The sequence below is a fragment of the Dermacentor albipictus genome, unplaced genomic scaffold (genome assembly GCF_038994185.2).
Source record: "Dermacentor albipictus isolate Rhodes 1998 colony unplaced genomic scaffold, USDA_Dalb.pri_finalv2 scaffold_16, whole genome shotgun sequence".
Taxonomy (NCBI): Eukaryota; Metazoa; Arthropoda; class Arachnida; order Ixodida; family Ixodidae; genus Dermacentor; species Dermacentor albipictus.
Genome location: NW_027225570.1, coordinates 5,778,762 through 5,790,053, shown reverse-complemented (window position 1 = coordinate 5,790,053; position 11,292 = coordinate 5,778,762). Strand labels below are relative to the sequence as shown.

General features: G+C 46.5%; 1 protein-coding gene across 1 annotated transcript in view; it reads left to right on the top strand.

The window, feature by feature from the left end:
* Positions 1–1,252: 1,252 nt before the first annotated feature.
* LOC135920485 (chymotrypsinogen A-like) overlaps positions 1,253–11,292 on the top strand; it is a 234,800-nt gene continuing 224,760 nt past the window's right edge. The window contains exon 1 of the mRNA XM_070529009.1: positions 1,253–1,520. Coding sequence (XP_070385110.1) covers positions 1,481–1,520 — 40 coding nt within the window. The 5' untranslated portion in view covers positions 1,253–1,480. The remainder of the gene's footprint in view (positions 1,521–11,292) is intronic.

Genomic DNA, 11,292 nt, shown 5'->3' with positions numbered 1-11,292 from the left:
CTCATTTCTCTATATCTTCCCATGCTTCTGAAATTTCATTCTCCAGAGCGCCGCACTTCTCAATCAGGTCAGTAAGCTGCGGCTTTCTTGACTTTTCCCGACTTCAATTTACAGCCCTTCACAAAGTAATAACTCTGGCTTTCTCCATTTGCTTAAATCCACGATCAATCCTGAACGAGGAATTTCTTACTCCGCTGTGACGTGATGAAGCTTTCAAGAGGATTCTGCAACCACAGAAACTAATTGAACATGCAGTTTTAGAAAACACGAACTAAAACGTGGCAAATCCTAAAAAAAAAAAATTCAAGCGCCCACCATTTTGCTAAAGCCAGGACGAAGTTTCCGTTTTTTAATGATAATATTTGCCAGTGTGAATAATCGAAACTTTAATTAGCGAATACATTCAATTAGATACCTGAAGATTCCGATTTCTCGTGCAAACAATTTTCCGCCTACTTCTTCGTAGGCGCAACTGTAAACGCGGAACTATGCCATCTAGCTGTCGCAGGAGAATACAGGAATGGTTCGAATTAAAAAAAAGTGAACAAATATAAAGAAAACGGGCGGGCACTGCTTTGCTCCCTGGCGCTTCTCCGGATTCGTCGCTGTGGGTTACTTTCCATAGGCGCTACCTATGCCATGGCTCTAACAGAGGTGGTCGTTCGTGCTATGCTCTCGAGCTTTTCTTTTTTTGTGGCTGCGAGCTCGGTGAACTGTCGATCGCATAGACGACTCCCGATATGAGAGCAGAAAATGCAGTGCGTTGCGGACAGAGGCAAACCAGAGGCAGGGCACACTTGTGTCCCTGCCTGCATGGCGCTGCGTTTTCTACCCGTCGCGCAAGTGCAGTGGCTGCGACATCGCGCCGCTTCACGAGCTCGAGTGTTCGGTCCCGGCCGCCGTATTTCGGCGGCGTCAAAAAACGTGCTCGTCAATGCACGTTTGCACGTCAAATTATTCAAGAGTACCTAACTGTACGGCGTCCCTCGTGTAATCAGGTCGGGGTTTCGACACTAAAACGTCGGCATATAACTTATTTCGCGCTTTCTGCTCTTAATGGATCCAAATGACAGCTTCAGGTACACCGGAGCAAAAACTGCAGAGGAAGCGACGCCCACTCGTGTTTGTCACCCGCACGTCGAACTAGGGCACATATCTCACCTGATGATAAGTTCTCCGTAATCACGGCAATGTTATCTCATCAGAACGCTTCGCCAAGCCGAAATGGCTGTGAAGGAATATCATCACTTAACGTGGACGATTGCCGGGCTCCCTATCTATGCGATACGCCATAAAGGCTGCAGCGTAGCATGCACGCAATTAAGTGAATAATGCTGAAACCTCTGACGTCATTACATTGATTTCGTGGCGACAGTTCTATCGCGCGGTTGCGTGAGCAGTGGGTGTACAGAGACGTGCACATCACAGCAGCATAAGCCCGAGTCGCAACTAGACGAGCCCCATACTGCGTGCCAGAATTATGAAGATCCTGCTCATATTCGTCATCGCTTCCGCGATAGGTAAGTTAGCTTCGAAAAATTTTGTGAAGCTCGTGAGAAATTCCACTTCTCCGGTTAGTTAGCAGCCTGTCAAGAATTTCAAAGTGATTTTCTTACAGGTGACATACTGTATGTGCTAATAACCTTGATAAGCGCTATATGGACTTCTAAAACGGGAAAAAGCCGAAAATCGGAAGCTGCAAACACGGTTACGCGAACTCATGCACGGATAAGATGGGTCAGCGCGTGAACGATCGAACTAGCTGAGCTCGGAGGGCTCCGGTGTATTCCTGCTTTTTCTTTCGGGGTGAAACACACGTGACACAGCATAATAAGCAATGTATTTGCCTCTGAGGCACAATTACTTATTGACAAAGCATGAACACATAAGAAAATGCGGTGTGTCGGCACATTCGCTTCGAGAGATGACAAACGATATCGCAGTGGTGCGACTTCGTGAATGTGGATATATGCACACAGCCGCGTACAGAGCAACACGGTGGCGCTCGACGAAAAGAAGCCGGTACGGCATGAGCTGACAACCGCGTGATTGGGTGGACCTCACTGCAGCATTGTGGCGCCACTTCCCAGAGAACAATGTGGTGCGCAGGAGCGAGCAATGTACCTAATAAACCTAACGAAGAACAGTGCGCAACAAAACGGTGCTTGAGCGGCTATCATTAATGCGAAAGCCTTAAGTGCCTCACCAGTCGAACAACACGTCGTCCGGGCGTTATCGAAAAATGTACCGTCCGGCGTTATGGCACCAAAATTCAATGGCACCAAATTTGATGGTGCCACCCGCGACCATTGCTGGGAGTCGAACGCACGGCCCTTGGTGTTAATTAGGGCGAAGTTAATTAAGACAGATAATTATGATAGAGTTGATTAAGGTGCTAGAGCCCATTATCTTCGGTGAAAGTCGAACCGACGAACTTAGGTGGTAATTAAGGTAGAGTTAATTAAATGGTTAATTAAGGCACTCGAGCCTACGACCTTTGGTGGGAACAGAATTCAATGGCATCAAAACTGATGGTGCCACCATTGATGGTCGAATCCACAACCACAGGCAGGAGTCAGAACCACGATCTTTGGTGAAAAAAAAAACAAATAGAAAGTAACAACTCATTCGAATGGGAATGTCAAGTAATTTAACAAATGTCTCCTGAGCGGGCAGGCTAAATTTCCCCTTCATCCTCTTCAGCGTACGCTAAAATACCTGTCAACGTTTTTTATTCCATGTTGTACACAAACCGTGCTTGTTCAGTCTTTGTAGTTACGAAGAAGCTGCATTTACACGATTGGGACGAAAGCGAGCAGTCGAATTTCATTGCCTCGGTCGGCCTTTCATTACCTCTTTGCCTCATCAGTCGCCCGATAATCTAATCTTGCGCTCTGCTTTGTTTTGATATCTAGAGGCAGCTGCTGTGACCCATTTTTATGTAGGTGTAATTCCATACCACGCATGTGTGTGTCCACAAGCAAATTTAGGTCATAGCTAGAAAATTTGCAGTAATTAAATATCCAATTAAAATCATGAAATTGCAAAAGGGAACCTAGGATTATCAATAAATAGGTGTACGGTAGCGCGATTCAAAGACAGGACAAAAGAAGACACACAGGGACACTCGCAGCGCTGTGTGTGTCCCTGTGTGTGTCTGCTTTTGTCCTGTCTGTAATCCGCGCTACCGTACACCTATTCAAGATGCGTTACCAAGAGGCCCATATTGCAAACACCGTTAACCTAATTATCAAGGCCATAGTACTGGGCGACAGAATCTCGGTTATTTTTTAAACGAATGGTTCCTCGGGCGCTTTTAAACACAACAAGCCTTGTATATCATTAGACAAGAAAACAACAGACTTTGGGTAGAGCCACAGGTGAACTGCGGGAGCATCTTTTATGAGCGTGAAAGCAACGATGAAGACGCGGCGACTTCTATACAGAAAATGAATAATAAAGGGAAAATCCGACATCCACCCGTTCGTAGCAATTGCTACAAAGGAAAGCAATCCGGGTTCCTCGAAAGAAAAGCCTCGCAGTTGAAGAAACGTTTGTCCTGGTCCGGGACTCGAGCCCGGGACCACCACCTTTCCGGGGCACCCGCTCTACCGTCTGCGCTAACCAGGCGGCAAGCAGATGGCAGGACGAAGTCAAATTTGTCAACAACTCGAAGCGAAGACAAGAGTTTGACGTAACAGTTCTGCGGAAACCCGGAAGGTGGAGAGAAGTAATTATTAAAGGGAAAATCGGACACCCACCTGTTCATATCGATTGCTACAAAGGTAACCCATACAGGTTCCTCGAAACAAAAGCCTCATAGATGAAGAAGAATTCGTCCTGGTTCGAGACTCGAGCCATTTAAACGTTGCAACTTTTCAAGCTAGAGTTCAAACTTATATTTATGAATAAATGAAAACGCTAGAGATTTTCCACCAATAAATGGAAGCATAGCCCACTCTCATATATCTAATTAAGGCCATAAAATGCATCACTTATGCCTCTGAGGCGCACATGGCGCTCAAGCAGCAGTTTTGTCAGCTGCTCTGCCGCTGTTTTGACAGTGACAGCACATCAGCTCACGTTGGGTTGTTCCTAGCCGCGTCTGAAATCCAGAAAACATTGATCAGCTGATGCAGGTAGCACGCACTATTTAAATTACCGTAGCAAAATAGTGGCACATTCACTGTTAAAAGCCTCAAACTGCACTGGCTCGCGTAAAGGAGGCATTTTAAATGCGATAGCTTACTATTCAACTAACAAAATGGACCTTGCTTAAGCCTTGTTTTTTGCCTCAAATATATTCAGAGTGTCTACCAAGCTGACATTTCCGGGTTTCCCCAGTTTTCCCCGTTTTCCCCGAGTGCCTTTGCGAAATTCCCTGAGTGACACAGAACTTTGTTTTATGTAAAGACGGGCTGACACTGTGTCGTCCGAAGCTGTCACTTCCAAGTCAGCATGTTAAAAAAAAACTGCTTATTCTAGTTTGAATAGTAAGCAGTAGCGCTTATTTTATTCAAAAAGAAATCAGACGGGACGGGTTAATAAAAATAAAATATATTTGAAAAATGGCAAAAAATTTATTGCAATTCCATGCCAACATTCTCAAATACGGAAATAAAGGACATGCATACAGAAGCAAATATTTTCGAATATGCCCTTCAATCACCAATTATAAACGACTGTTGGTACATGTGTGAAACATAGATGGTGCTTGAGACTCCACTGAAAGCAAATCAAGACAGTAGAATGACTCTTTAAACATTTTATGATGAGTCATCATAATTACAGAGTAACCAAATATTTGAATATTGTAAAGTCAGCCATGTTACGTTTCTTCATAAAAAGGAATAAATCCCCCGCTCGAATTATATGCACAAGTTATTCATTTGCCTCAAGCATTTCAACAAAGAAAGAAATATATTTCAAAGTTGCTGCCGACATGCCCCACCTAAAACATGACGTGAAATACAGTAGCGCCTTCACCAACGCGATACTCTGTAGCGATACATATCACTCAGAAGCAAAATGGAAGTAATTTAGATTATCAGAATGTTCAGTTTACCCTAAGGTTAACGATTGCGCTCTAGTCCTTACTACCGCTGCACAGAAAAGGCAAAAGTAGGTCGCGTCCACAAACGTGGACGCCGCAGTTGAAGTGGATATTAGCTATTTCTATTAACTGGCAGAAACAACTCGGGTGTCATTGGTGTAAGACCCGAACATTGTCACAAGTGCGATTCTTTCTCAACAGCTGGTAAAGCAGCCTCAACTGTCCTGACGTATTCTCAACCCGCGCACAACGGCTGTGTTGCGTTTCACTGCTTTAAAGAGTTTATTTTGGTGTAGATGAGGGACACCTTCATCTCGGCATCCGCCAACACTTTGTTTTTTGGGTTCATGCTCCTTCAAAGCACGAGCACGCTTCCTTTCCCGTTCAGTTCTCATTGCGTAGCTCCATTCTGTCCTCGTCCTCCTTCCACCGTGCGTTCGCCCCACGGACCATTTGAAGCATCCTCTTGGTCAGTTGCACAGTCAACGTCCGATTTTTCGGGCTTCTGGGGGCCGCGAAAACGTCCGAAAATTGGGCATCTCGAAACAAAGAATGCATGTGCAGGCACATACGGAAAGCCGTTTCGAATATGTCGTTTCGGACCTGCGGTCACGGAATAACTTCCAGAAAATCGGATGGCCAAGGGTTCTTGCACCCGAAATTTCAGACGTTCTTATGCATTGACTCTATGGGGTACGTTGTAGTGCTGCGAAGCTGTCCGAATTATCGGGCGTCCGAAAAGTCACTTGTTGAATGTACACAGACAACGCCTCAAACCGACGACACGTCGTCGAACAGGATTTGTTACGATTTCTGTATGTTACTTGAGCCAGCATTACCGTCACTTTCATTCCCTTTCAATAATATTACAGCTGTAATGAAGAATATTATCGAAACTTCGAGAACAAGAATGCGCCGCTCATCCAAAAAGAGCATGATGGTTGAAAATCTGACACTTTTACCAGTTTTTGTAATATCAACATCTCCCTAATAATATTCCTATCTCGGCCAATACCCCGCAGCGGGTACGCGCCATCGAAGAAGCATATCCTATGCTATCCTATCCTACCGAGGCTTCGGCGCTTTCCTCTGCCTTTGTCGGTTCGCTGACTACGACAGTGTCAGTTTTGAAAAAGCAGTAGATTCCAAATAACCCCATTGGGTGGAGTTTGATGGTTCCCTGCAACCCTGCGTATTTTGCTTCCTGTTTTTTTGATGGCCACGGACGAAGAGCAGCCGGTTGCCTCCCAGCCTCCGACTGTGTTCTGCTCCGGCACCTTTCGGCAACGGGACCCTGCTTTCTTGAGCGGAGCCGACGACGTGGAGGATTGGCTTAAATCATACGACCGGGTAAGCAAGCACAACAAATGGGACGACACGCATAACCTCAACAATGCCATATTTTACTTGACTGACGTCGTCATTCGGCGGTTCCGCGACCAGGAGGCTGACCTTACCACCTGGTTGGCCTTGAGAACGCAACTCGTGGAGCTATTTTGTAGTCCAGCCGTTCGCAAGTTCCGTGCCGAGCAGCGCTTGCGCAGCCCAGCTCAACAATATAGCGAGACCTGGACAAGTTGCATTGAAGATGTGGTCGGCCTTTGCAAACGTGTCAACCCATCAGTGACAAAGGCCGACAAGATCAAACACATATTGAAAGGTGTCAATGACGCTGCATTTCAGATGCTTGTCGCCAAGAATACGGAAACGACAGCTGACGACCCCCCATGCTTGCTCAGTGGCTATGGTGTTAGGCTGCTGAGCACGAGGTCGCGGGATCGAATCTCGGCCACGGCGGCCGCATTTCGATGGGGGCGAAATGCGAAAACACCCGTGTACTTAGATTTAGGTGCACGTTAAAGAACCCCTGGTGGTCAAAATTTCCGGAGTCCCCCACTACGGCGTGCCTCATAATCAGAAACTGGTTTTGGCACGTAAAACCCCGTATATTATTATTATTAACGACAGCTGACGTTATTCAACTGTGTCAGAGCTATGACGAGCTCCGGAACCAACGCGACCTATTCGCGGTTCCTCCTTGCTCAAAGAAACAATTTCGGCTTGAACAACTGCTGGCTTTGCGGGAGATCACTCAGTGTCACTTAACACAATTAAGCAGTTCGTGCGCGAGGAGTTTGCGCGCCTGCTGTCTCTTGTGCCTTCTACCCTTATTACTGCCCCCTCTACGCTGCCGCTGTTCATACAGCGCGTCGGCCACGAGCAAGTCTCTGAGGTGCTACCGCACCGCCGGCGCTACCAGTGACTGCTCCGCTCAGCTACGCGGGATCCGTCGTCACGCCTCTGCCTCCGCGCACCTACGCCGAAGTCGTAGTCACATTTCGGCCTCTGCCCGTCGCCAACTCCTACGTGCCAACACACACCTTTCTTGAGTCACCTCAACTTGCGCACCATGCTGTCCGTCCTAACTCACCAGCAGCGCTCGTTCTCATAACTTGTGGCGTACCCCCGGCAACCACCCCATATGCTACTCGTGCAGCATCCCAGGCCACGTAGCATGGTTTTGCCACCAGCATGGATTCCTCTCTCGTGAATCATCATCATTATCATTATTTGCCTGGTTACGCCCACTGCAGGGCAAAGGCCTCTCCCATACTACACCAACTACCCCGGTCATGTACAAATTGTGCCCGAGTCATCGCTGCAAACTTAATCTCATCCACCCACCTAACTTTCTGCCGCCCCCTGCTACGCTTCTCTTTCCTTCGAATCCAGTCCGTAACCCTTACTGACCATCGATTATCTTACCTCCTCATTACATGTGCTGTCCATGCCCATTTCTTTTTTTTATTTCAAGTAAGATGTCATTACCTCGCGTTTGTTCCCTCACCCAATCTGATCTTTTCTTATCCCTTAACGGTACACCCATCATTCTTCTTTCCATAGCTCATGGCGTCGTCCTCAATTTAAGTAGAACCCTTTTCGTGAGCCTCCACGTTTCTGCCCGGTACGTGAGTACTGGTAAGACACAGCTGTTATACACTTTTCTCTTGAGGGATAATGGCAACCTGCTGTTCATGATTTGAGAATGCCTGCCAAACGCACCCCAGCCCTTTCTTATTCTTCCGGTTATTTCAGTCTCATGATGCGGATCCGCGGTCACTACCTGCCCTAAGTAGATGTATTCCCTTACTACTTCCAGTGCCTCGCTACATATCGTAAACCGCTGTTCTCTTGCGAGGTTGTTAAACATTACTTTAGCTTTCTGCAGATTAATATTTAGACCCACCTATCTGCCTTGCCTCTCCAGGTCAGTGAGCATGCATTGCAATAGGTCCCCTGAGTTGCTAAGCAAGGCAATATCATCAGCGAATCGCAAATTACTAAGGTAGTCTCCATTAACTCTTATCCCCAATTCTTCCCAATCCAGGTCTCTGAATACCTCTTGTAAGCACGCTGTGAATAGCACTGGAGAGATCGTGTCTTCCTGCCTGACGCCTTTCTTTATTGGGATTTTGTTGCTTTCTTTATGGAGGACTACGGTGGCTATGGAGCCGCTATAGATATCTTTCAGTATTTTTACATATGGCTCGTCAACACCTTGATTCCGTAATGCCTCCATGACTGCTGAGGGTTTGACTGAATCAAACGCTTTCTCGTAATCAATGAAAGCTATATATAAGGGTTGGTTATATTCCGCACATTTTTCGATCACCTGATTGATAGTGTGAATATGATCTATTGTTGAGTAGCCTTTACAGAATCCTGCCTGGTGCTTTGCTTGACAGAAGTCTAAGGTGTTCCTGATTCTATTTGCGATTAACTTAGTAAATACTTCGTGGGCAACGGACAGTAAGCTGATCGGTCTATAATTTTCATGTCTTTGCCGTCCCATTTCTTATGGATTAGGATTATGTTAGCGTTCTTCCAAGATACCGGTACGCTCGAGGTCATGAGGCATTGCGTATACAGGGTGGCCAGTTTCTCTAGAACAATATGCCCACCATCCTTCAACAAATCTGCTTTTACCTGATCCTCCGCAGCTGCCTTCCCCTTTTGCATAGCTCCCAAGGCTTTCTTTACTTCTTCCGGAGTTACTTGTGGGATTTCAAATTCCTCTAGACTATTTTCTCTTCCATTATCGTCGTGGTTGTCACTGGTACTGTATAAATCTCTATAGAACTCCTCAGCTACTTGAACTATCTCATCCATATTAGTAATGATATTGCCGGCTTTGTCTGTTAAGGCATACACCTGATTCTTGCCAATTCCTAGTTTATTCCTCACTGATTTTAGGCTTCCTCCGTTCCTGAAGGCATATTCAATTCTATCCATGTTACACTTCCTTATGTCAGCTGTCTTAAGCTTGTTGTTAACTTCGAAAGTGCTGCCAGTTCTATTCTAGCTGTAGGGCTAGAGGCTTTCATACATAGGCGTTTCTTGATCAGATCTTTCGTCTCCTGCGATAGCTTACTGGTATCATGTCTAACGGAGTTACCGCCGACTTCTATTGCACACTCCTTAATGATGCCCATAAGATTGTCCTTTATTGTTTGAACACTAAGGTCCTCTTCCTGAGTTAAAGCCGCATACCTGTTCTGTAGCTTGATCCCGAATTCCTCTATTTTGCCTCTTACCGCTAACTCATTGATCGGTTTCTTATGTACCAGTTTTTTCCGTGCCCCCCTCATGTCTAGGCTAATTCGAGTTCTTGCCATCCTATGGTAACTGCAGTGCACCTTGCCGAGCGCGTCCACATCTTGGATGATGCCAGGGTTAGCGCAGAGTATAAAGTCTATTTCATTTCTAGTCTCGTCATTCGGGCTCCTCCACGTCCACTTTCGGCTATCCCGCTTGCGGAAAAAGGTATTCATTATCCGCATATTATTGTGTTCTGCGAAGTCTACTAATAACTCTCCCCTACTATTCCTAGTGCCTATGCCATATTCCCCAACTGATTTGTCTCCAGCTTGCTTCTTGCCTACCTTGCCATTGAAGTCGCCCATCAGTATAGTGTATTTTGTTTTGACTTTACCCATCGCCGATTCCACGGCTTCATAGAAGCTTTCGACTTCCTGGTCATCATGACTGGATGTAGGGACTGCATGTAGACATATACGACCTTCAATTTGAACCTCTTATTAAGGTTCACAACAAGACCTGCAAGCCTTTCGTTAATGCTATAGAATTCCTGTATGTTACCAGCTATATTCTTAATGATCAGGAATTCGAATTCTAGTTCTCGTCTCTTCTCTAAGCCCCGCTTGCACAGAACGTGCCTGCTTTTTAGCACTGTATATGCTTTTTCTGTCCTCCTAACTTCACTGAGCTCTTTATATCCCATTTAATGCCCTCTAATTCCTCCAATAGCACTGCTATACTCGCCTCACTAGATAACGTTCTAGCGTTAAACGTTGCAAGGTTCAGATTCCAATTGCGGCTGCAGTGGTGGCGTAGAGGTAGAGCATCCGCCTCGCGTGCAATAGGACCGTAGTTCGAATCCCGGTGCCGCGCAATTTTCCACCAGATTAAAAAAAAATGTGTGTGTTGGTAAAATTGCATCAACAGGCCTGGAGTGCCGCCTGGTCCCGATGACCAGAACCGGTAACGCACTCCCTCACCAGAGCAGGATTGGCCACCCTGGTGGAGCACTTGGCCATAACCTCCCATGTGAACACTACAATCAAACCGCAGCCCTCTCGTGAATATTTACGGCCAAATCACCACGTTTTTGCATCAACACCTGAGACTCCTCCATATTGACACGTGTACATGTTAATCTTTTCCGGGTGACCATGTTTCACCGCCCAACAAATGCTATCGCACAGCGCAGGACGCGCCTGCATGTATAGGACGTTTCTTGAATCTTATCGATGCTTCTATCCGCTGTCTGTTAGCGCCGAACCTTGTGGTATCTGGTTGCATCGCGTGACGCGAATGGTGTAGAACTTTGTGGAAGACACGCGGGTCCCAGCGATTAGTCTGGAACATTCGACGACTGCTGTATGAAAGCCGACGCGTTTGACCCGCTGATCAGATTTTCGACGATCGCCGACTGTGTTCGCCGCTATCGTTGTGCTATAAGTGTAGCCTGTCTTGTGGGCACAGGTTCACCCAATAAAGGTTAGTTTTGTCGTTCACAGTATTGCTACTGCGTTCTTCAACGTCACCACCACGTGACAATATGCTCCTTCTCCTCGACTCGCCGAACCTTCAACGCACATCGGTCGCCTTCACCAAGTCGCCGTTCCCTTTCACGAATGCTGCGACGCCCTCAGCCT